Source organism: Malania oleifera, chromosome 7, assembly GCF_029873635.1.
Source record: "Malania oleifera isolate guangnan ecotype guangnan chromosome 7, ASM2987363v1, whole genome shotgun sequence".
Taxonomy (NCBI): Eukaryota; Viridiplantae; Streptophyta; class Magnoliopsida; order Santalales; family Ximeniaceae; genus Malania; species Malania oleifera.
In genome coordinates this window covers 12,766,794-12,793,716 of record NC_080423.1, presented here as the reverse complement: position 1 = coordinate 12,793,716, position 26,923 = coordinate 12,766,794, and the positions used below count along the sequence as shown (strand labels likewise).

General features: G+C 37.4%; 1 protein-coding gene across 1 annotated transcript in view; it reads left to right on the top strand.

Annotated features, from left to right (window-relative positions):
- LOC131159542 (MICOS complex subunit MIC60, mitochondrial) overlaps window positions 1-26,654 on the top strand; it is a 32,326-nt gene extending 5,672 nt beyond the window's left edge. The window contains exons 3-12 of the mRNA XM_058114553.1: window positions 570-1,250; window positions 1,501-1,674; window positions 1,808-1,960; window positions 2,064-2,141; window positions 22,816-22,908; window positions 23,007-23,126; window positions 24,962-25,039; window positions 25,178-25,357; window positions 25,800-25,901; window positions 26,001-26,654. Of these exons, the coding sequence (XP_057970536.1) occupies window positions 570-1,250; window positions 1,501-1,674; window positions 1,808-1,960; window positions 2,064-2,141; window positions 22,816-22,908; window positions 23,007-23,126; window positions 24,962-25,039; window positions 25,178-25,357; window positions 25,800-25,901; window positions 26,001-26,234 (1,893 nt within the window). The 3' untranslated portion in view covers window positions 26,235-26,654. The remainder of the gene's footprint in view (window positions 1-569; window positions 1,251-1,500; window positions 1,675-1,807; window positions 1,961-2,063; window positions 2,142-22,815; window positions 22,909-23,006; window positions 23,127-24,961; window positions 25,040-25,177; window positions 25,358-25,799; window positions 25,902-26,000) is intronic.
- Window positions 26,655-26,923: the final 269 nt, after the last annotated feature.

The following is a 26,923-nucleotide window of genomic DNA, read 5'->3' as shown; positions in this document are numbered from 1 at the left end:
TTCTTCTTCCTCCTCTCTTCTTCCTTCTTCCTTCTTCCTTCTTGATCTTCCTCTTTTGTCTCCTCTATGTCTCTTTCAATTCCTCTCTCAGCTGAAATTCCTTATTGCTGTGCTGCATCATTTGGTTTTGGAGCCCAATAAAAATCTCCTTTCTTCCTTTTTCAATCCGCTATTTCCCCCTAATTCATTCTTCCTCCTCCACATTGTCTCTCCTTCCTCCTTACCCTTTCCCCTCCTTTATATCTCTTTTAATTTCTCAATTGTCAGTAATACTTCATTGCTATTCTGTACAAGTTATCGGACAGAAGATATGGATCATCTGGCACTCGAAGGCATTTTTTCCCCTGAATTGGTATTTGATGGAGCACCATATTGATTAAATTATCAGCATGACCACTGATAGTATTTTATTTTTATTATTTTACTGTCAGAAGACCATGATACTATGGAAGTATGAAACTGTGGATGTATATAGTATGTATTTATACTTGTTGCTGATTCAGTATTGTTATTTTTCGTCATAGGTGTCGAATATATTTTCTTATCAGTTCTTTGCATTTTTGTTGCAGGGATCCTCATTTCTGTCTTCTAGAAAGGAATTTTCATCTGCATCACAGCAAAATGCTTCACAAGGAGCTGGCTCCACAGGAAAGTCATCTGGGTCAGGGAGTCAGTTATCCAAAGTTGTCATTGGAAGTTTTGCCCTTGGTGCCGTTGTTGTGACAGCTTACCAAACTGGCTATTTAGATCAAATTATTGGCAAAGATCATCCTAGTTCTTATGAGTCATCTAAAGTTGGGCTTGATAAAAAAGATGCAAAGGGTGTACAGCAAGGGGGAGAGCACATAATTTTGCCAAATAATGAAGAGACTAACAAATTGAGCCAAAATGTAGAGCATCCCGAGCCAAAGGTTGAAACTCATGACGATCTTCCACATCTTGAAGGTTTGAGTGAAAAGGGAGGTGAAAGCCAGTCATCTTTGGCTCCTGTAGAGGACAAAATCCCTATTGAAGAGAAGAACTTGCCAAATTATTCTCACACCCCCATGACATCTAATGATCAAAGTACAAATTCTGGAATATCATCTGAAGGGAGTCATGACATGAGATCACTAGTGGCAAAAGCTAATGTGGAACCAAATGAGAAAGTCCAAGTTGCATCCGCTTCTACTGAGGATAGTACAGTGCATAAAGAAAATGAAACATCCATGCCTCAGCATCTTACTGCAAAGGATACGCAACAAGTACAGGTATACTTTTCTCATCAGATTTTCTCTGTTTAGTGCACTTGATATAAGTAGTATTTAATGCTCCTCAGTTGGAATTATGGCACAATCCCTCTTGGTTCTCTTGGATTGTTGTAGGTAGAAGCTGTAAAGTTTGTTTGTATTATTGTAACATCATTACACTAAGTTGATGATGGCAGTGGTAGATGTTATGGTATTATCTTCTAAGAATAAGAAACTAATTATGCAAATAGTGTTATTTTATTTTGGATAGGTTCCGTTTGAAGCTGTTTCCAGCGCTAATGTTTTGCCGGGTGCTCTAGGTCAAGGCTTTGAAGCACCAAGTTCCCTCCTCGATGAATATCATCTAAGGGATAAGAATCACAGATCTGTTGCAGCTTTCTCACAGGGCACTAATGGTTATGAACATTTTTCAAAGGGAAAAGAGGTTCTTACATTGATGGAAACCATAACATATCTTATGCTTTCATTACTTGCTAAGGCATCTATGTTTTATAGTTATGCAGAAAAAGAATTTCAAAATAGTACTGTCTTTAATTGCTGTTTTTGTAAAATTATAGGCTTCAGTTAGTGCAATGGAGGATTTGAAGGATGCTTATATATCAGAAGATGGAAAATTGGTTCTTGATTTCTTACAAACCATTCATGCTGCTGAAAAAAGGCAATCTGAGTTGGATGCTCATGTTTTTAATGAAGAAAGGCGAATGATGAAGGTATGAACTACTGCATAATTGGTAGCATAGATAGTTCAAATTTCTAATACATGATTTGTAACTTAGGTATTAATTTTTTTCTAATTTATTTCCTATAATGTAGGAGAAGTATGAAAAGGAGTTGAAGGATGCGAGGGTAAGAGAATTAATGTATGCAGAAGAGGCAGCGATTTTGGATAAGGTGATCAAATCTTTATCTTTTTATTGTTTGTCCTATATTTCGTGTAATGCATATTATGTATATATTCCATGTTTTGCTTTCAATTATTTTGCATTAGGGCACTATTATGTCAGCTCGGTTAAATCTGTATTGATTTTATTTTGCTCGCTGTATCTATCCTCTTGTGCTAGATAGATACATTCCCACCAAAAGGTCCTTTAAAATGCTCAGAGAAGCACAAGATTAGTAATTTAGATACATTGCCTGGAGAAGGCTTGACGAGGGAGAACCCTAGGCTTTTTAAGAAACCGAGGCCACCGAATGATCTGCCAGTCCTTGGGAGTGTCGGGCAACATGGAGGAAGGAGTGTTTGAGAAGTTGCATTCAGATAATGTACTTCAACTGCATAATATGCACTCCTTTAGAGATTACACTAGTAAGAGACCATTCTTCTCTTACTCCACGTAATGAAAAAATTGATTTAATTTAAAACAAGATTGTATCTATCAAGTGCTTGAAAGATAATCCTTTGTATCCTCAAATCTCAGTGGAACAAAAGTATCTTCATAGTTTACAACAATCATGGCATAAGATGATCATTATTAAATTATTAGGTAAATCCGCTGGTTATTAGTTCCTAAAGAGAAGAATAGAGCAACTTTGGAAACCTAAAGGAGAGATGGATCTAATAGATTAGGGTAATGAATATTTTCTAGTGAAGTTCATCTTACATGAAGATCTTGATAGGGTCCTTGCTATGGGTCCTTATGAGATGGGATCCTAACTTTACTCTGTCCATGGCTTCCATTGTTACTGCGATGGTATGGATTCGATTCCCTGAACTCTCAGTTGCATGTTATGACAAAAATCTGCTGGAAGCCATTGCATCATGTTTTGGATCTTTTGTCAAAATTGATCTAAATACTTGGTTGGCTCTTAGTGGACGTTTTGCCCGAGTCTGTAGAAGTGGACCTATCCATGGTCTTAAATTTCCACGAAATTTTTGAAATTTCCGATTTGTCACCCTTGAAATCGAAATGGCAGTTGATTTCCGTCTTACATAATTTCCATCAAAATCTCAACAAATCATCCTGAAATTTATCGAAACCTTGAAATCTCAATGAAACTTGTTGAAATTTTAACTATACAATGAAATTTCCTTGAAATTCAAATAAGAGATTTAGGAGTGAAGTGAAATTTCTCTCTTAAATTTTTTTATTTTTATTTTTATCGAAACAAAATATTATTACAAATGCTTTTGATATTATATGAAAAAATAAACTTATAGCAGCATTTTATTTAACCATTTATGTCTAAATTATCATTATTTGTATAATAAATAATATTTAAATGATTTATGAATTTCATTTGTATTAGCTGAATACGTTTACTGTACACTATCTTATAAATATGTTTGATACACATACTATATTACAACATTTCCACCTCATACACAACATAGATGTATATAGCGTGTAATATATTAGTCCTAAAACTTACATTATTATGTTTGTTAACCATTTCTTAAGTTTCAGAAAGAATTCCATGTTTTACTACTGATTTCCATTATTTTTTCAAATCGAAATTGACATCGAAATTGAAATTTTCGTCAAAATTTCTGTACTTTTGGAGCTTCAAAATTTGAGTCGAAATCAAAATTTAAGGCCTTGGACTTATCTAAGCCTCTTGTGGCTCAGACTGCTCAGTTTTGGTTGAATGGTTGTTGGATCGAGCAGAATATGAAAGCTTGTACAAAATTTGTTTTCTTTGTGGTGACTGTGGACATGAAACAGAAGTCTGTACTACTATGAACATGACACCGATATTCCCATTGGAAAATTTATCTGTGGCTGGACATGCAAAAGTTCAGGCAAAGCACATAAATGTGGTGGAGGATAATTGTAGGCATAATTCATGCCAACCTTCCATAAACAAATATAACAATGGTTATGGCCTTTGGATGATTGCGGCAAGGCGTAATCGTTGAAATAAAAAAAGGCAAAGGTTCCGATAATGAAGCAAATGAAAGTTCATCAAATCTACCAAATAGATTTCTGCCTCTTATGGAGAATAGAGATGGTGGATATTTTAATTGCATTAGTGTCTATTAGAGGTTATTTATGTCTTTTAGTATTATTGTTATTGTGTTAGTATGTTAATAAGTGAGAGTTAGCAAGGGTATTATTGTCATTAGCATGTATTTAATTTGTATTATAAATAGATGGAGAGACCTATCTTTAAGTTAGGTCATTCATTTTAATCAAAATCTCAGCATGTTATCAGAGCGTGATCCAACACAAACCCTATTCTTCTCAGCCGTTGCCAGAAAATGCCATTCCCGCCACTGTCCTTCTAAGATTCACCTCCACCCCTCATTATTTCACAAAACCAACCATATACACAAACACAGAACCCTTCGAAGCCTAACCCCACAAACCCCATTGCTGGACGAGATCCCATGCACCGCCATGCGCCTGCCAAATGCCGGCAGTGCTGACCCCACGCGCTGGCGTGTGAGTTTCCGGCCACCTTTTTCTTTTTCTTTTTTCCTCTGCCATGTTCTGATCACTTTTGTAGATAAAATTATCAAGATGTTGGGCCTGTTTTTTGCCCAAAAATCCAACCTTTTTCAACCATGCACTCGCGGTACTCTGTTAGTCTCTGTTCGGGGTTTGTGAAGGCTTCTTTGTGAGTTTCTTGGAGTAGTGGCAGTGTTTGTATTTCTAGTTGTGAGGGTGTGGCAGTGCTATATCCGTTGGTGAGTCGTTCACCTCGTCCGTGGTTGTGTCGGTGCTTCACATAGTTTGTAATTGTTCTAACTAGTTTTGATTGTTCTTGTTGTTTGACATTGGTGTGGCTGCTGGTTTGTGAGTGTTGGGATGGAAGCTATGAATTCCAAAAAAATTGTTTCCTACATCGCTGCCACACATAACAACTTAATAGTTGGATGGAAAGAACTATGTTCAATGGTCTAAAGCTGTTTGGGTTTTTTTAGCAAGATTAGGGAAATCAGACCACTTGCTTCAATCCTTTTGATGAGAAGAGAAAAGAAGTGTGGGTTCAAGAAGTTGCCTTGCTATTTTCCCTCTTATGGAATTCAATGGAGCCACAGATTGCATCCATGTATGCATTTAGATACATGCAAGGAGATTTAGGATTATGTCGAGCTTCTATACCCTAGTAACATTACATGTATGTATGATTTATCCTAGGAGTACTTTAAGCTACAACAAGGAGATAGGAGCACAGCAGATCATTTTGAAGAGATGAAGTGTATTCATGTGGAGCTTAACATTGTGCAACCTATAACTGCCAACGTTTGTGAGATGCAAAAGTAGAGGTAGCAGATGATAGTCCTTCGTGTTCTAGCGGGCTTGAGACCCTGGTTTGAGGCAGTCCGGTCCTAGATACTTAGTAGTGCCGAGCTGCCATAATTTGCTGATGTTTATTCTTGTGTCCTTCGCGCTTCCTTTAGTACGCATTCTCTTTCTCTTGCATCTGGCTCTGAGAGGACAGCCTTTGCTACACAGGGTGATTCTAGTTCTCTACCACACAAGTACAAAGGTTATCGAGGTGGTAGAGACGGACGAGGTAGAGGTACACCTCGCAAGTGCCTCATTGTGGGCGGAGTAATCATACTATTGAGCAGTGTTGGGATATCCACTGTAGACCTTCACGTGTGGCCAATGCAGCCGCCACTGACTTCGCTCCTTTAGGGGCAGCCAGTGCAGCCACCACTGACTCCTCACCTTTGGGGCCGAGTGGAGGGCAACGTACCGTATCCATGTTAGAGGAAGAGTATTCCAAGTTCCACCAGTATCAAACATTACGACAAGCTTCTATTCCTATCACATCTCTTTCCCAAACAGGTAATCCCATAGTATGCCTGTTATCCTGTACTTCTCATCCTAGCCCTTGGGTCTTTGACTCCACTCTTCAATACCTTGCAAATTTACCTTGTGTTACTCTTGATGGATCCACCGCTACAATCAAGGGAATTGGGATTGTAAATCCCACTACTTCTATTTCTCTTCCTTCGGTTTTGTATATTCCCAAGCTTCCTTTTATACTTATGTCCATTGGCAAGATTACTAAATCCATGAACTGTTCAGAGACATTCTTCCTTGATTGTGTGGTTATTCAAGCTTTGAAGCCGAGGAAGAGTATTGGTGGAGGGCGTGAAGCTGGTGGACTCTGTCACTTTGAGCCGCTATCTCCTTCTACTGCCTACACTACTGCTGCCACGCCTTTCCAAATCACTTGCATATATGTCAAACAAGTAAAATAGTAAAAAATATACGTTGAAATTTCAACAAATATGGATCATCCATGTTGATAATTGGAAGGGCGCTTGCCCTCGAAGCAAGTTTTGTAGGTCTAAATCCTACCATTATACATATATTGATATAAAAATAAAAGTAGCCATATGCAAGATATACCATGATCTAACCATTCCACCTCTATCAAGTATCAAGTTAAGCTAATTTCTATGAAACTATAACACTTGGTTAGGTGACTCAGAGCTAAAGCACCAAGTCTAAGAGTTCAAGATACACTCTAAAGTAAGATAAGGACAAAAAATGTTTTTAAAAATTGATATTCATGCTTATGGTGTAAGTTTACAAGTTTAAAAATAAAAATTCATGTGTATGCTTTCTTTAAAAAACAATAAGGAGAGGTAGAAAAACTTAATGAAAAATTGAACTTATGGATTTTAAGGGGATGAATCAATGAGAAACAATAAAAATTTGAAATTTATGGTGTTTAATAAGAAAAGTCATTTTTATTGCATGGGCTTGCTCTAATAACTAAAACAAGAAGAGAAAGCAAATGAAAAACACAAACAAAACTTACCAAAATATAGAAACTAATGAAAAAATAGATCTTTAAATCTGAAGGAATGGAGAGGGCATTGCACCAACCAAAAGCTCACCCACCTAGTTGACTTTGGTTTTCTTCGTAAGACAGGTTTCCTTCTCTAACTCTGATTTTCTTCTAATCTTATCTAATGGCAGAAATGAGAGGTGCAGAATGAGAGGGCCAACAGACTTCTTTCTTCCCTCTTGAAAGACAAAACTCATGTAATAGCAAATGGAAGGCCAGCATGAAAAAGAAAAGGGTTTAAAAATCTTTGAGTTGGGTTTTAGGGGAGTTGCATCTGAATCTTACGATTCATACGATTTGATTCAATTCACGGTTTCACCAGGTGAATCGTACGATGCACCTCGATTTACTGCCTTCTTCAATTCTCTGATGCGATTTGAACCGATTTATGCCTTTCTCGATACAAATCGTATGATTCGAATCGAGAATTGTACGTTGAGTCAGACATTGGTCCACCTGGTGATTTTTTTTTTTTAAAATAAAAAATAAGATCCACACTGCCAAGCTGCATCTCCTTCTTCGGCAGTGCAGCAGCCTCCTCTGGCAACAGCAGCAAGCTTCGGTGACAGCAACAGCCTCTGGCCATGCACCCTTTTCTGGCATGCAGCTAAGCTACCTCCTCCAGCAGATGCAGCCTCCTCTAATTGCACACAGCAGAAAGAAACTCTAGTCTAACTCCCCTTGACCTCCCATAATCCTAGTTTTACTATTAAGTTTTTAATTAGCTAATTAAATGTTCTCTAATATCAATTTATTTTCATTTAGTAGTTTCCTTATCTGACTTGAAATTTTCAAAGATAGAAGATTTGATTTGCATTCTAATAAAAAAAATCTAATTTGCTTCCAAAAAAAAAAGGGATTCTTGATGATCTATTCATTTCAGCCATATATCTTAAGAATGGAAATTTTTTTATCATAATTGTACTTCTAGAATCTGGTCTGTGTTTAAAAATCATGGTTTCATCATGGTCACACTCACTTGGCAGCATTTTTCACACACTTTCTCTTCCCCTGCTGAATCTGGTTGCAGTGATTGCTTTTCTGTTACTCCTATTCCCGGAGAAGGTGAAGTGTCATCCTTCAAGATCAACAAGCATATCCAAACTCCCTTTTGGATTGGTCAAGACTCCTGTATTAATGCGTCCTTCAACTCCAGTTTGTCTAAATCTTTCAAGCAACACAAGATTTTTGACCGACTCTTAGTATCGTGTAGAGAAGATGATTGATTCTGTTCCTATGCTATTCGGTTCAATTTTCAGCGACATTTCGCATTAGAGTTGCACTTGGTTGACAGGAACTGAGATCCTTCATTCTTCCTTAACTCTCTGAATCACTTCATGTTCTCTTTGCAGTTCAAAAATCATTCCTTACATCGGTTTATGTGGTTGACTTAATTATGTTGTCTTAAAAAAAAATTGATAGCAAAAAACCAATTTGATTGATTTTACCTGTTCTAATTTTGATTAATTTATTTAGAATTGGTTTAAAAATTTTGAAATTTTAGTTCTCAATTTTTGTGGGTTTTGAAACAATCAACAATAAACCAAGCCTTAAGTCCCTTATGGTGGGGTCGAGTTCATGAATCCTTTTCGCCAATTTACACAACCATGGGCAATTTACACCAACAAATTCAAGGCTATTAAATCCTTACTCACTATCTCATTCCAAGTTATTTTAAGTCTAACCCTGCTGCTGCTACTACCCCTCATAGTAACTAGGTCACTCCTCAATTGTGCATTATTTGACATATGTTGATACTCAAGCCATCTGAGGCATCCCTCCCTTATCTTCTGTAGGAGCTACCCCTAGCTTACCACGAATATGTGCACTCCTTAGTTTATCTTTTAATGTTCTACCACTCTTCCACCTTAGCATTCTCATCTTAATAGTCGCCCAACATTGTGATCCATATAGCATAGTTGGTCTTACAGTCGTCCTGTAGAATATCCCTTTAATTTGGTAAAGATTAATATCATAGTGATCAGACAAATTTTACATTGGTTGTTAGTTACCTAACACAACTCTCTTCCCTTACCCGGGCTTGGGACTATATGTGTGTGAAAAGATTAAGACATTAAGTACATCACAGGCAGGACTTATGAAAGTGGATCTCCAGGTCTTATGATTTGAGGAATAAAGTCTAGGAATGGGAGAATGCATGTTTGGTTTGCGGAATGGAATAGGTTAGGAAAGGAATGAAATGAAAATTTGAATTGGGGGGTGGGGGTGGTAATGATGAAATCAAGTGAAAAAAATCCGATTCCATTTATTCGTACATACCAAACATGCAGTTAAGAGGGTTACTGTGCTGTTCTTTATTACCCTTCCAATGTGGGATTCCATAGCCACTGCAGGAGCATGCTGCTTGTCATACCAACACTTTGCCTTTGCATTCATGCGTGGATGCTGCCTGTACAGTTCTACTCTTCATTTTTAGCTGGTTGTTATGTTTTGTTATTCCATGCTTGTACATGAATCAACATTGAACTTGGTACATTATATATCAACATTGAACCTGTTATGCATCAAACAATACCAAATGGTGTTTCTTAAACAACAAAATGAGTCTATTAAGAAAAGAAATAATTACAAGGAAATGAGGATAAGATATCCTCAAAAAAAAAAAAAAGAAGAATTGCATAAAGCTGCCTTTCAGCCCCTCTGAATATTGGACAGCGAAAGACGCCACCAAAACCCCAAAAGAGTGAGCCCAAAAGGAAGCAAAAAAGCAACTTTCTCCCAAAGCAAACTAGATAAGTCTTCTGGTCTTCAAAAATTTTAGCATTCCTTTCAAGCCAAAGTATCCACAAAATAGCATATATTGCACAGTTCCAAAAGATCCTTCCTCTTTCATTCAACCCGAAAACTTCAACAAAAAGTAATGAACATTCTTCAGAGCCATCCCATCCTAACCATGATAAGAAATCAAATTTCGACATAGATACTTGGCCACTAGCAATGGAGGAATATATGACCAATTGACCATTATTCTTGTTGCCTCATGGCACAACATACAAACATCTGGACTAAGAGCTTTATGAAGCCTTGTTATTTGATGCAAATGATTCATGATGAGAGCAAGATTCCAGTTGAAAGCTTGGATCTTAAAAGTACTTTTTCTTTCCAAACAACTTTGTTCAACTAGAAAAGGGCTAGGATTTCTTGATTTTTTAAGGGCTTTGAATCCTTGGATCTTAAAAGTACTTTTTCTTTCCAAACAACTTTGTTCAACTAGAAAAGGGCTAGGATTTCTTGATTTTTTAAGGGCTTTGAATCTCCACTCCAAAGCCTTGCATCCCCCTCAAAGTAAGGAAACAGTTCACCTCTAAAAAATTACAATTTAAAATTAGTGCATTATGAACGGAAGAAAGTCTAAACAAGCATAACACCAATAACTTCAACGTCTCACCTACCCAAATATCCTCCCAAAACAGATTTTATCACTAGTACCCACTTTAAGATGAGTAAGAGGAAAGAAAAGACTAGCTACCTGGGTAGGTGCCCCTATGAGACGCACTACCACTCCCCCTGGTATTCCTTCCATTTGATGCATTCCATACGTACTCTTAATAACCTAGTGCCAGAAGGTGTTATACTCTAAATGAAACCTCCATGTCCATTTTTCAAGTAAAGAGATGTTCTTAGAAAACATATTTCCAAGCCCCACACCTTCATACTTCGGCTTCTTAACCACCTCCAACTAACAAGGTGATCCCTCTTATTCTCCCCAAAAACTGACCACAAGAAGTCTTTCATAATTTTCTCCAAGCTCCTTCCTACCTTAGTAGGTAATCTTGAAAGGGATAAAAAATGGGAAAATTAGCAAGGGAAGCACTACAAGAGTGATCCTACCCCATAAGAAAAGAAAAGCTCTCTTCCCACCCTTTTATCTTTTCATTGCTCTCTCAATTATCAGTTCCCAAAAAGTATCCAAAAAAGGATTACCTTTCAAAGGAAGACCAAGATATGATGAAGGCTGAGCCAAAGATTCACAACCTACTAGAGATTAAAAATGTTAACTCTACTAAAATTGATACCCGCTAAACCATTCCTGGATAGATTTATCCTCAACCTTGAAATCTTCTAAAAAATGCTTTTAAAAAAAACAGAACCTTGCGGAATTTCGCAACATTGTTCTTAGTAGAAAAATAGTACCACCGCAAAATAACGATGAGACAACTCAAAATCCTATCTCCCAATCAAAAGACAATCATCCCTAGATCCTAAGCATGAAGAATCAATCTACTTGAATCATCCAACACCAGAGTAAACGAAAAAAGGGGATAATGGATCCCCTTGTCTTAACCCTTACCCTAAACTAATCCCTAGGCTGACCCTTAACAATCATAGTATATTAGTGAAATCGGGGCACCCTTTAATCTAGGTACACCACACTGATCCAAACCCCTTTTTCTACAACACTTTGTTAAGTAAACCCAATTAGCCTTGTACTAGGATTTGTCAAAATCCAATTTTAAAGCCACACCTTTCTTTGCCTTAAAAATCACAATATATTAGTGAAAGTGGGTTACCCTTTAATCTTAGTATGCCACACTGACCCAAACTTCTTTTTTTTTCTGTAACACTTTGTCAAGGAAACCCAATTAACCATGTCATAGGATTTTTCAGAATCCAATTTAAAAACCACGCCTTTCTTGCCCCTCCTCATCACATCCTCAAGTACCTCTTGAAATTGTATCCAAGATTTGTTTATCTACAACAAAAAGCATATTGGACCATTGTCACCATATCCTTGAACTCCTCCCTGATTCTCCTTTATAGAATCTTAGTTAAGACTTGATAAACACTGGTCACAAGACAATTAGCCTAAAAGGCTTCACCCACGTGGACCTGTCCTTTTTTGTAATAAGGACAATGAAAGTAGAAGTAATACTCTTGCACACGACCCCACTCCTATGGAACTCCACGAAAAGGGAAAAAACCCTCACGATATCATCTTTTATCACTTTTCAATTGTCTTGGAAAAAGGCCATTGTAAAACTGTTTGGGCTTGGTGCTTTATCCCTATCCATGTCAAACACATACTTCTAACTTCCTCCAAATCAAAAGGCCTCTCCAACCAGTTTGCAGCCTCTGTCTCAATAGGTCTCCAATTAGGTGCCTCCACCTTTAGCCTGTTCTTGTGCTCATCACTATACAACAATTTACAAAAAAATAGTAATCTCATCCTCAGTCTGTTTGCTATCTCTCCCCACCCTTCCTGAGTCTAACTCTAGTTTCACAATGAGACTTCCATTAACCATAGTGTGAAATAACCTAGAATTTCAATTCCCCTCTCTAACCCAACTAACCCTAAGTTTTTTATGCCACCTCCTCTCTTCCCTTAACATAAGCACCTCCTACTCATCGCGTAGATGAACCCTTCTAATAGTATCTTCCTCCCCCAACATACTACACTATCCATGCTAATAATATTAGTCAAAATATTGTTTGGCTTCTCCTTGATGTTCCCATCCCGACACCTCTTTATTCAATCCTTTAGCTTATTTTTGACAAATTCAATTTTCTCATCAGTTTAAAATCCTCCCACTCTTGAACATGGCTCTTCTTCCACCAAACTCCAACATTATCGTGAAAACAAGGGTGTGACAGCCACCTATTCTCAAACCTAAAGGGGGTCAAATTGTATGGAGTCCAAGAGAATTGGGCAATGATTAGAAATGAGCCTAACCAACACCTCTTGCACAATATTCGGGAGTAAGTCTTCCCAAGCATTGTAAAAAGGAATTTGTTAGTACGAAGCTTGTCAGTTTCTGGATGCCCCCCAAGCATAGCATCTATTTTCCGAGGGAAAATCCTTGAGACCACAATCCCAAAGAAAAAGTCAAATTTATTTATGTCAATAGTCACCCTCAAATTCTTAGATTTCTCCCTCAAACAGCTGATAAGATTGAAATCACTTCCTACAACCCAACATGGACTGCAAATTTTAAACAAACTAGCGAATTGTTGAAAAAAAAAAAAAAAAACTGTTATGCTGAATGTTGTGCAGGGCAATAAACAGAGGTGAACCACCTCCTAAACACCACTAACTTCAAGGCGGACCAACAAGGACCCTAACACATTCTTTGAAAACAGCTTGCCTAGAAGGGAAAGCTGAGGCTCCTAAAGAAGGGAAAGCCACCTACACTTCATATCCAGAATCCCAAATACTCCTAAAGAAATGAGCATCTATCTCTCCTCAACTCTTGCAAAAACAAAATATCTGGACTAACTCTATTCATCAAATCCTTAATAATTATATTGCCGTCCACCGCACTCTAGACCTCTTAACATTCCAAAATAAAAGCTCCATTTAATTTCTACCTTTCAAAAAAAAGAAGAGCTCCATTTAATTTCAAGATTGACCCTTGGAAATCTACTCCCTTTCTCATAATTGACCGTGTTAGGTTATCTAACCAATTCTCTGTTTAATGTTTTTTTTTTTTTTTTGTGGCTTTTCTCCTTTCTCGATGTCCAAAAAAAGAGCCTGGCCAAATTCCCAAAAGGAACCAACTTACTAAGACCCAAATCAATGAAGAGTTCCTGAGCTGCTTGGTTTCCTCTTTCATCCCCGAAAGGTCAGAGGTATTAAGATTTCCTAGGTTCTAATTCATTATGGCAATTCAGTAATTCAAAGTTAGAATGAAATGACATAGTAATGGGAGAAGTACCTTTTAGGATTAGCAGTATTACCCTGCTTGGCCTTTGAAAGATTGTTTTCTAAATCTTTTTGTAATTGCACTGGGGCTAGAAAGGGAGCTTGGGGTTAAGAATTTGTCAGAATGAAGAGAAGTTATGGTTGTTGCGGAAAGATTGGTTCTCGTTGACATCTTGGCATCATCTACTCTTTGAAATCTTGGAATAAGGCCAATTTGATTATCTCAAGATAAAAGAAACTTTGAGCTTCTGCCTTCATTAATTCCCCTTGAGCTTCTGAATCTTCTAACCTTCTTCTTTGCCCCTTCCTCCATCACGCTTCCTCTTCAGCTTTTTGATTAACAAGTCTTCATCTTCGAGGTCAAAAGAGGATAACGACTCTTCCCCATCATCTCCAAATTTAAATAATGCTCTGTCTTAGCTTTCTGATTGCATGACTTCCTTTTTTTTTTTGTCATATAAGCCTCCCTCATCCATTTGAAGATCAAATGAATGTTTTATATAATTTCTCTTTGCTGATTAAAAAAAAAAAACTCTCCTCATTTATCTTCTTCACACAATCGTAGATGTACAACAACCTCACTAAATTTTGGGTTGGTACGCGTTATCAGCTAAACTTTGCCACTAGCTCATGATTTCCTCTTCTATCATCTTTATATGCTCCAACTTTTTGCCCCCCTTACTCCTCTTCATCACTCTGAATTTCTCCAATTTGGGCCCATTTTGGCTGCCTCTTCCTTAAGATTTGACTATAGATGACCCTCTCTCCATTGGGCCTAGAATTCTTTGTCATTTTCTTTGGGTCCATCAAAATGATTTTTTTTTTTATTAGTAAAGGGTAATATATTGAAAGGGCATCAAGGGGATGCTAGCCCAAGGTATAGGAAATCAACCACTTTGAAGGGTGTCACAAAAATAAAAAATTGCGTTGAACTCATTTGCTATATGTCCACTATGCCACTAGTAATCACAATAACCATTGCTCTTTGCTGATCTGAAGCAATGAGATTGAACTTTTAAACACTCACCTGTTCCTTGATTTCCAAACACACCAGAAAATTGTGAGAGGAATGAGAGACAAAACGTTTCTCCTTTCATTTTTTGTTCGAATCCCTCTCTAGGCCAAAGCTCCCTCCCACAGAGCTGGCAATAACCCATCGTTGCCCAATCAAAATTAGAGCCAATTTCCAAGATTTCTGGTCCAGGGGCAATGAAGAAGGATGTGCTCAATTGATTCTACATCAGCATTGCAAAGGGGGCATCTGTTGGTGATGGTGAACCCCCTTCTCTGCAAGTTGTCCAGGGTTAATATCTTACCATGAGTTGCTCCCCAGGTAAAGAAAGGCAACCTCTATAGGCCTATAAAAATTATATTTAGGAGCCCAAGCCCTATTACACCTTTGCGCCTGAAATGCCCGTTCCACAAGAGAATCTTCTCCTATGATTTTGTTTGTAGAAATCCTTCATGAATATCCTCATTTACAGTTCATTCAAATCCGTCTTGATCATTGTCTTTCCTTTCTTGGCTTCCCTCGTCGGAGTTCCACCATTGGTGCTACTGTGGAACCTTCCCTAATGCCGTGGTGAATTGTTTCTTTCACGGGGAACTATGTCTAGGTTTCCAACCCCTTGATGCACATTTGCTGAACCACAATCAGCATAACGCAATATAGGTGTTGTCCTTTGGTAATCAAAATTAGCCCAATTGCTCTTTGTATTGCCCTTCAAAGAACTCCTAGCCGCCTACCTTTTTTCCTTCCAGAATGCAAATCATCTGTATGGAGTTCTTGTTTAGGCTCTTCTCCAAAGTGAAGAGCCTACAAAAGCTATTCTTTCTCACTCTCAATATAAAAAAAATGATTTGGTGCTTTGAATGTTCTAATCCAAGGGTATATGGTTTTTGTGAAGAAAAAATTAGTGTAACTCTTCTAAAAGTAATTTCTTTTCCTCCCTTGACGGAAAAAGATGGAAGAAATGGCGATCATTCTTGTACATGATACTAAAATACTAGCCACTCTTCTCAAAAGAACAAAACCTTTTTACATATGAAAAATTTGGCCTCCCCCATTAGCGCCGGAAGAACACAAGCAATTAGCTAAAATCAACTTGATGGCAAAATAACTTCAGGGGAGGAGCAAAATCAATGCTTGAGACTCACCATATCGACTTGATGGCAAAAGCTTTGTTCGGAGGAGTTAGGGACCTATTAGGATACTTGCTTGAATTTTTGGTTTTAAGCCTGTGTGCATAATCCTTATGATATAAGTCTATAACTTCCACCCATAGCCTACCTAATTTGGTTTTAAGTTTTTAGCAAGGTGCTTAATTATGTTTGAAACGAAAGACTGTCGAAGTGGCCAAATAATTGGCCTTAAATACTAGATGATTACAAAGTCATTCAATGAACAATTTAAGGGTTTATAAAGAACTCATTTTCCTTATGAATGGTTGATACAGGACATGCTTTCTAGTGTAGGTTGACCTAAGTTGTAGGATTATATTTCACACACTTTTTTGGGTCTTGGGGGGCATAATAAAATATAGAACTTGAATTTTAAATTGTTATATGTTATCTTGAATGTTGTTGTTATCGTGGAGAATGTTTAGTAAAATGGAAAACCCAATCACAACGTTACATCTCCCTTTCTCTTTATAATGCATGTCACATACATTATAATGACCATCATAGCCCCACTTCTCAGTTTTGCTAACACATGATAGTAACACTAAATAATTAATACTAAATAACTAGACTAAATAACCAGTAATGAGTAACACTCTCCTCAAGCTGAAGCATAGATATTATATGCTCCTCGCTTGTTGCAAATGGATTTAACTTGAGCACCTACAAGAGATTTAGTGAAAAAATCAGCAAGTTGGAATTCAGTCTTCACATAAGTTTCTTCTGAACAAAGCCACCATCAACTTCGATGTGGTTTGCCTACTCATATGGAAGATTAGTTTGGAGGCTAATATGAACGGAAGCTTGCTTATTTCACATCAACTCCATAGTCTGTGAATGTGAAAAACCAAGTTCTTCCAACATGTTCTTTAGCTATACTAGTTCATCTTGTGTGTGCCATGATCCAATGTTCTGATTCAGCAGTCATTTGGGCCAAAATATTTTATTTCTTAAGATATAAATAGCACTTGTAGATTTCGATACCTTGGATTTATTATGTAAGCTGAAGGAGAAATTGAAGATGATGGAATGCATAGAGTTAAAACAGGTTGGGTAAAATGGAGAAGTGCTTTAATTGTGCTCTATGATCGTAGAATACCCTTAAAATTGAAAGAAAAGTTTTATAGAACAACTATAAGACCAGTTATGCTGCATGGATCGGAATGTTGGGCGACGAAGAAACATAATATCCAAAAAGTAAAAGTTGCCGAGATGAGAATGCTTAGATGGATGAGTGGTATAACATTGAAAGATAAATTAAGGAATGAACATATTCGTGGTAAGTTAGGTGTAGCTCCTATAAAAGATAAGATAAGGGAGGGACGACTCAGATGGTATGGACGCTTGCAACATAGGCCACATAGTGCACCTGTGAGGAAGAGTGACTTAGTTACTATGGGGGACAGTAGAAGGGTTATGGGTAGACCTAAAATAACCTGGGAGGAGATAGTGAGTAAGTATTTAATATCCTTGAATTTATCAAAAGAAATGGTCCATGATCGCATAAATTGGCGGAAAAGGATTCATATAGCCAACCCCACTTAGTGGGACTAAGGCTTGGTTTTGTTGTTGATTTGTTGTACTCTTCCAGGATACTAGGTTACCATAAAGAAAGGACCTGGTTGTGTATCTATATAATTATGAATCTGAGTGTGACCCTGATCCTAATACAAGAGCCATTGCGAGATATGTGCGACCTCTTCTAGGTGCAGCTTTAAGGTATTGAGAGATAAGAATGATGATTTTGGGAGAATCAAGAAATTGGCTCAAAACACTTGTGGAGTATATGTTTGGTCATGTTATTGTGAGGTAGTTTAAAAACTCCCCAATGGGCCAACATGTTATAGTCGTTCAGATCTCAATAGCTCAGTCTCTTCTAAAAAATCTGGAACATTCTTCCTCTATAACAATGCAGTCTTGTACGAGATTTGGATACTTATACATCCAAGAGGTATTTTAATGCATTCAAAATTTTTAATTTGAATTTTTTCAGAGAAACTACTTCAGACTTTGTCATCATTACCAGTAATGACAATGCCATCTATATACACAATCAGCAAAATCCTAGTGGCGACATTGTAATCATAATGTCAGCTATATATACAACGAGCAAAATCATTCCAGCGACAATGTGGCAATAAAATGCAGAATGATCTATTGCACAACATTCAAGTCCAAACTCAAACGCAACTACATTGAACATACCAAACCATTCTCTTAGGGATTGCTTCAAACCAATGCTGACTTACCTTGGGCAACAAACTTGGGTGGTTGCTCTTTATGGACCCCCTCCTCAAGATCACCATGTAGGAATTCTTCACTTAGTTATGTGAAGGTCAATGCCCAATGGTAGGTGGTGGTTAAGGAGATGAATAGACAAACTGAGGCAAGTTTGGAGACAAGGGAGGACGTGTCAGAATAGTCCAAACCATACACTTGAGTATATCCTTTGGCAACAAAAAGGGCATTCAGACGGGTTATGTGTAGGCTTGCAAATTAGGATGACATAGGTGACTAAAAGGATTCAAAGTACATGAAGATGCAAGAGGATGATTGGGCAGAGATAATAGACCAGAATCTAGATGCCCAGGCGAAGGAAGGGACTTATCAAGGATGGGTTGGCTTTAGGAAAGTAGGATTATAACAATGATATACTCTTTTGAGTACCAAAAACACAATTGATAGCCTGAGGATCCAGCTTATTCTCTCTTGGAGTTAACTAATGAACAAAGCGCACATGCATAAACATATGGGGAGAGAGATAGAACACATGGCTTTGAGAAAGAGAATCAAATGGGGTATTTTACCGCCAAGGGCTCATGATGGTATTTTGTCTATAGGAGAGCTAGAAGATGCAAAGGTGACTAAAAGGATTCAAAGTACGTGGAGATGCAAGAGGATGATTGGGCAGAGATAATAGACCAGAATCTAGATGCCCAGGCAAAGGAAGTGACTTATCAAGGTTGGGTTGGCTTTAGGAAAGTAGGATTATAACAATGATATACTCTTTTGAGTACCAAAAACACATTTGATAGCCTGAGGATCCAGCTTATTCTCTCTTGGAGTTAACTAATGAACAAAGCGCACACGCATAAACATATGGGGAGAGAGATAAAACACATGGCTTTCAGAAAGAGAATCAAATGGGGTATTTTACCGCCAAGGGCTCATGATGGTATTTTGTCTATAGGAGAGCTAGAAGTGAGCCCCACATCATTACAAAATATTTTGGGAACATTCATATAATACAATAGGGTGCAGGGGACTTCAAGGATATGTCTGGTTTTCCTCTCTGCAACCCCATTCTGTTGTGGAGTGGGAGCACAAGATGACTGAATTGGGTGCTGAATACTTCTTTGCATTATCACTGTTAAGTATCTAAGCAGAGTCTTCATGTTATAACAAAAGGCAAAAAATATATAAATAACTCAAAATAATCCTAAATTAAATATAATCAAGTCATCCTTGAGTAGTCATATACGAAAAAGTGACAATATTGGACACCCAACTTTGACAAAACCCGAAGAAGACTCCAAACATTAGAAAGGACTAACACAAAAGGGCTGACTACTTGTTTCTTGACTCGAGAAGAAAACGGAACATGATGCCTTCCCAACTTACAAGACTTAAATTCAAATCTATACACAGAACTCAAAGTAGGAGCGAACTGATTTTAACTTGTCCAATGAAGGATGATTGTGGCGATAATGGATTTGAAGTGATGTAGCAGCTGTAGTGCATGCAGTACAAGGAGATAGTGAGTCAAAATAGTGAAATCTACTGGCATTGGCCTCATGTCCTCTACCAGTATTCTTCCTAATCTCAAATATTTAATGACAACAAAATGAGGGGATTATATAATCTTGCTAATTGGCATGAAGGTAGGTAGGTGAAGGGAATAGGATTTACTGTCCTTATCCCCTTAACAATTGTAGTGGAACCATTGATAAATGTAACATGAGGTAAATTTTAGAATGCTGGAGAGTGGAAAAGAAATTAGTTACGCCTGTCATATGGGTTGCTAGCAGCTGAATCTATATTTCAAGGAATAGTGAGAGAAATGCTGGATGACAAGCAAGCTGGGATGCCTAATGCTATAGGAACTTTGAATGCTCTTTCTCTGAAAGTGATATAGTTAGGGGTCTAATTTTTTTTTCTAATAATTGAAAAGCGAACCATTTCACATTTTGATCCAGTTTATTAGTTCTGATTTTGGTTTTGGTTGTAAATGTAAACCAAACTGAAAAAAAAAAAAAAATGAAAAATCAAATTATATTTTTAATTTTAGATTTTATCATTCATAATTTAATATTAGTATCTTGGACTTATTTCTTATTTTCAAAATTTCATATGATCAATAAATGTGGTGTTGTGGTTTTATAAAAATATTAATTCAATATCCTAACTTCAGACGTGGGGGCGGAAGCATTTTACAGGTGAAGAAAAGGGCCACCTTCTCCCAAAATGATGTGGGACAATGAGGACGACCCTTGGTTTGTTGTTTTGCTTTGTTTGTGCATGCAATAGTTATCCCACATCGACTCCTTCACGGTTGGGGAGCCCTCTCCCTCTTATAAAAGCCTGCTGCGCTTCACTTGTCTTATGGACGTGTGGACTGTGGTGGGCTTGATGTTTGCTACTCATGTCTCCTTTTTTTGAGCTTCTAGCTGTTTTTCTTTGATCAATTATGGGCCTATCTATATTTAGGTTTGGAATTATTGGAATAATTTGAAGAACAAGTTCTTTCATTGATTTTTTTAAGTTCTAGACATGCGTGTTTGTGATTTTCAAATGGATTCAAACCCGATTTGAACAAAAAAATCAGCTATCATTTTTAACCAAACTTCCGGATTTCGGCTTAGGATCAGTTTGAGGGAAATTAAAAAAGCAAATATTTTTGGTTTGATCATCAGTTTTGGGTAAAATTGAACCAATTATAACTGATTACACCCCTAGATGCTGTGCTCCCCAGTTGCTGACAGGGGAGAATAGAATCTAGTGGCTTCATTGGCAATATGCAGCTGTTTACTGTGAAGATTGTAAAAATTTCTGAACCAACCTTTTTGTCCACAATATGAACATTTGTACAGGGGGGTCTCCACCACATCCATCCCTTTTGCTGCAATTACTTGAACCACCCTGGGAACTTTGCCACCACTTGGTTGATATTTGATAATTAGAACCACCTTCGAGTGACAAAAGCAGTACTCAGAGCTAGATGTCGGAACATTAGAACTAGGGCTGAGGAATGGGTGCCAGAGGAAGCAGCAAGGATGCGAGAATAAACATTGGCAAATGATGGCAACTCTGCACTATCAAGAATATGGGACCTACTTCGAACTTGGGTTTCAAAGCCACTAGGATTTGAAGAACTATCGTGTGCTTTTAGGGTTGCACAATGTTGAGTTGCTTGGCAAAGTACTTTGTGATGCTCCTGTCTTCTTCTTGTAACTGAAAGTAGATCATACATATGATTAATGTTATGGAAATAAGACTGATATAATCCCAAGTCTCCTAGGCTCCTAGCATACATCTGGATGCCTGCACATCCATGCAATCTGGGGTTCCATCGAGTTTCAAATTGATAGAATGAGAGTGAAGGGCCTTTGACAATGATGGAATGAATCGGTCTATTTCCGACATCATATCCATAGTTAGCGCATTCATCATAGTTAACAGCTCCGGCTCCGTATCAAGGTCACTATCATCAATATCGATATCATCAATGAGAAAACCTTTAGGCTTGTTATCCAGGAACTTGTTCAGAAATACCGTAATGAAAGGAGCATAGGAGTTTGTCGCCCAAGTGTCATATTTTGGTTCTGTATTATTATTATTATTATTTTTGACCTTTTGTAAAGTGATGATTTTATATTCATTGAAAATGAAATAAATATTCAATTCAATATAAATATAATATAAACTTCTAGAAACTAGAAATATAATATAATAAAATAGAATTAGTTAGAATTAATCTTTTTTTCCAAATTGTCACTTGTCCTAGATTAAAACAAGTCTTCATATTTTCCTAAGCATGTCAAATAGATCTTGACAAGCTTCGACCACAGTTCATAATTCTTTCCATCTATCTTCTTGGTTTCTAATTCAATATGAAGGGAACATATTTACGGGATTTATGGACTATATCCCAACACTCACAAAAGAGACCAACAAAAAACAAGGTGAACAACCAAAATGAATAAAAAAAAAACTAATACAACACTACCACAATCCCGGAGAACTCAGCTACCACTGACACATTGACCCTAATGGTACCAAACAATCATTTATGAATCGTCATGAGTGAACAACTATAAAAGATTGGATCTTTGAACAGAAAATATGATCCACAACTTGATATCATGGCTTATAAAGGGTTTCAAACCATCTGGGAACAGATTGGGCGAAAAGAAAAGGCTTTACAAAGCCTCATGTCCAGCATGTGGAGTCTGAGTGAGCAGTAAGCTTTCTGCGGGCGTGTGGGTGAGCTTGTGATGATGATATTTCATGGAGCTACAGATTGATGATGTCTCTGAGTCACTGTTGGCTGGTTGTTGCAGCTGTTTCAGGCCTATGCTGTTGTGGACAATGCTTCTACAGTGGCAGACATGCATAGGCTACGAGGTTTAGGGCTAGGTTTGGTGGTGACCATGGCACTTAGGGTTGAGGTCTTGGGATCATTCTCCAATACCATGTTGAGAATGTTTAATAAATTGGATGGCCTATTCACAGTGATAGGTCTCTATTTACAATGTGTCATGTGTATTACAATCACCATCATACCCTTACTAATGCACACCAGTAATTAACTGAGACTAAATAACCAGTAACGAGTGACAATTATATTTAGTATATTGTTGTTAAGTGAATAATTATGTGTTAACTGTCGTGCACTTTGTTGGCAATTTAATGACTTAATTAATAGTTTTCTCAAATTAGATCTGGCATCTTATGGTATGTAATTTCCAGGAATTGAACAAAGAGAGGGCAAAGGTGGCGGCTGCTATTAAGTCACTTCAAGAAAAAGCAGAAGAGAAACTTAAAATGGAACTTGAACAAAAGGTGCATAATTAACCTTCTGCTGTTGAAACATTTTTAAGTTGTCAGTAAAACTGAGTTGAAGACCTAACTATATTTTGCTGATATTTTGATGGTCGCAGGAAAGTGAAGCAGAATTAAAGCTGAAGAAAGTTCAGGAGTTAGCGAAAGCGGAATTGGCTGCAGCTATTGCCAGTGAGAAGGCATCTCAAATTGAAAAAATGGCAGAAGCAAATCTTCATGTACAATCTACTTCCTACACAAGCATAGTTAGATATGCACACATTTTAATGGTCTTCATAAGTTGCTCGAGGCCAATTTCATCTCCTTGAGAAGCAATAAAAGTTCTGAAACAAAATTTGATTTTGAGGGACTTCTAATGAAAAAAAAAGAAGGAAAGCAAAATTTTATTTTGGGGGATATTCTTCTCAGAAATAACACAAACAAATTGTTATTTTTTGAGGAAAATTTTGTAGCAAGACTTCTGAATAGATCTCCTCAGAGAAAATCACCAAAGAGAAGCAAGAGTTATAACTGATAAGGTTATGAAAGAACTTGATGGAGCAAAACAAGTTCAAAGTACAAAATCACTTTTCCTGGGGTCGATAAAATGACATTAGAGATATAGTAACATCTGCATATGGTTTTAACTTCTCAGTGCCACAAAGTTAGTAAAGTAATATAGTCTACTGGCTAATTCAAACACAGGACATTGTGAGTTGTGGTTTGGGACTTCACAATGTGAGCACAAGAGGAAGACGATGGGAGAGAACAGGACGGAATGAAGGAGTCCAACACAGAATATAAATGCACACTTAACAGTACTGTCTTAAGAAACAATCTTGGAAAAGTTATCTGTTGGCTGATATAGCTCTGTTGTTGTCATAATACAGGTTCATGTGTGCACTGTAACAGTCTTGTCTTAATAAACAATCTTGGAGAAGTTATCTGTTGGTTGATATAGCTCTGCTGTTGTCACGATACAGGTTCATGTATGTTAACATGGGAAACTGAATGTTTCCAAAATGTAAGCCATTCCTCAGGATGGGTTTATGATGGGATACTTTAATGTTATGTATCCCAGATCAAACCTTGGGATGTGGTAGGATGGGCCTACCTGTAACTTAGGGCATGACTGTTTCCAAAATGTGAACAATTCCTTAGGGGAGAGCCAAATTTTTTGTCATGGGATACCTTAATGTTATAGGCCCTAGGCTCAAACCTTGTGAATGGGCTAGCTTTGTGTAACTTAGGCCGATACGCCGAATAGTGAATAATGTTACTAGCCAGATTCAACCAATTCCCGACCCCCCCGCCCCCCCAAAAAAAAGGTGGAAAAAGAATGTCAGTCAATTCAGATATATGATAAGCTGTGATGAGTACTTGCTTTGCACCTGACGTAGCAATTGTTGGCAGTGTTTTAGTTCTCTAGGTCATTTGGTTTCCAACATGCTTGCTATATCTGATTTGGAGGATTTAGCTTGCGGGATAATGGCATTGTCACTGTCCTTACTGGTTGGATGTGGGTAATTGTCGTACATATCATATGTCTGCTTTTTTGAATTTTTAGAAAGAAATAATATTGGAATATAGTTAAATTTGGTAATCATAAGTAACTTTTGAATTTCTAGTATGCTCATCTATAATCAAATCTTGTACTAATCACACTAAAATAATTTATTGGAAATAATTTTAAAAGCTTGTAGTAATATATTTTTTAATTCATGAAAGTAAAAAACTAAGATCCAAACAAATAATTAAATAATTAATTTCCAGTGAGAGAAGAAAACAGAAAGAGAGTGGGTTCTGGAGTGGTGCTGAGATAATTGTTGCAACAAGGAAATAACAGTGGTGATAAATTTTTCATTACTGTGCTAAAACTTTAATATCTGCTTTAGTTAGGGTAAAAATTGCTGATTTCTTTCTCTCTCTCTCTCCCCTCACTGGCTGCATGTGTACGCACCGCTATCCCACAAAATGCGTACATTATTTATAGTTTTTTTTTGTGTATATATGTATTTTACTCCTTGTTTTGCACTAATAGAGAACTTTATATAACTCTGGTTTTCTTTTGTAGATAAATGCTTTGTGTATGGCATTCTATGCACAATCGGAAGAGGCTCGTCAGAGTCACTCTGTCCATAAACTTGCTTTGGTAATTTGTTTTTTTTTTTTTTTTCGTTATTGGAATAGAGGAAACTAAGATTATGTTGGTAGATTGCATGATTTATCAGCTTGTTTCTCTAGCCCACATGTTGCATTGTTTTTAATTATATGTATATGGGACTTGTAGGGAGCACTTGTGCTAGAAGATGCACTTTCTAAAGGGCAACCAATTCAGGCAGAAATAGAGGCTTTGCACAGTTATCTTGAAGGTATTGATAGAGACTCACTTTTAGATTTGGTCATATCATCCCTTCCAGAAGAAACTCGAAACCATGGCACAGATGGTCTATTGCAACTGCATCAGAAGGCAAGTTGTCTGTGGGTCCCTTAGATAATATGCAAGTACAAGTTATTACTCCTTTGCATAAGCCATAGCATATTTCACTGTTCTCTGCTATTTGCTTGCAAACTCCACCCTAGAAATTGCTGCTGTAACAATTTATGAATTAATGGTTGGGTTCTTTAACTGTAGTGTACAGTCCTTTTTTTCAGGAAGCCTAATGAAAAGTTAACATGAACTGACAATATTTGGGAGGCACATGATTAATTAGTAGTTACGGATATAAATATAGGGTGCCAGTTTGCAACTCATTTCATTTTTGGTATCACCAAACCCATAAAGGCCCCTGCATTATTTCTCATTTTGCTTCAACTCCAAAGACAAGCTTCCCATGTTCACCGTTCACTGTGATAATGGTTCAAAAACCAAAATTTGATACATTTTACTGAACTCTATATTCTTCTTGTAGTTTGATGCCCTGAAAGGGACACTGCGGCACTTCAGTCTAATCCCACCAGGGGGCGGTGGCATTTTAGCACATTCCTTGGCTCATATTGCTGCCTGGTTAAAGGTTTGGGGATCCTGGATCTACATCCATGATACTTAGCAGTTAGCATTTTATCGGTGAACAGCTGACTTGCTAATTGAAATATTCTTGTCCTCTGTTTAGGTTAGGGAAGCTGACCCGGCTGGTGATGGGATTGAATCTGTCATATACAGGGTTGAAAGTTATTTGGCTGAAGGGAAACTTGCTGAGGCAGCAGATACTCTTGAAGAAGGTGCCAGAGGCAGCCAAGCTGCAGAAATTGTTGGTGATTGGGTGAGACGAGCTAGGAATAGGGCTGTCACAGAGCAAGCATTAACCCTTCTTCAGTCATACACGACATCCATCAGTCTTACTTAGAGTCTGAAGTTTTTGATTATCTAAACTGGGCTCATCTTGTGGGATGGAATTTTTTCTCTAGTAATTTCATTGATTGAATCTTTTAGAAGCAGTGCTTGGCAGCCAATCTCCTCTTTATAGCAACTTAAATTTTGGGAATTTTGTAAACGAATACCGCAGGGTTTCTTGTTGAAAAAATGAGTTGGTTGTGTTTTGTTTCACTGAATTAGATTTTATGCTCCATGTGAATTCTGGATTCACGTGTCAGTTGTAGTTTCTAGAGACTGGTATTTTTCTCTTGCCTTTGCGTACTCAGGAATTAAAGGAAGCAGCACTGCAGCAGCATGGTTATGCCGAGACAATGTAACCATATTGTCCATTTTAAATGTAAGCAACTATTGATAATTAATTTACATATATCAGGTGGTATTGTGTTGTAAATTATAAACTGTCTTGGGTAACATGATTGTTTCATATTTCATTTTTCCCCCCTCTTATTGAATGATACTAACGAACTCTGTTACTTTCTTCACCTTGTTATGCATAAAATACACATGAGATCATGAATCATGTAGAAAATTTTAAGAGCCCTGCTCACCCTTCTGAAGGTGTTGCAGAATTTGAATTTTTATTTTTATTTTTGGTAATTGAATTGACGCCAGTAAGATTGGTGACCGTTCATAACTTGTGTTTTTTTATGATTTTTTTGT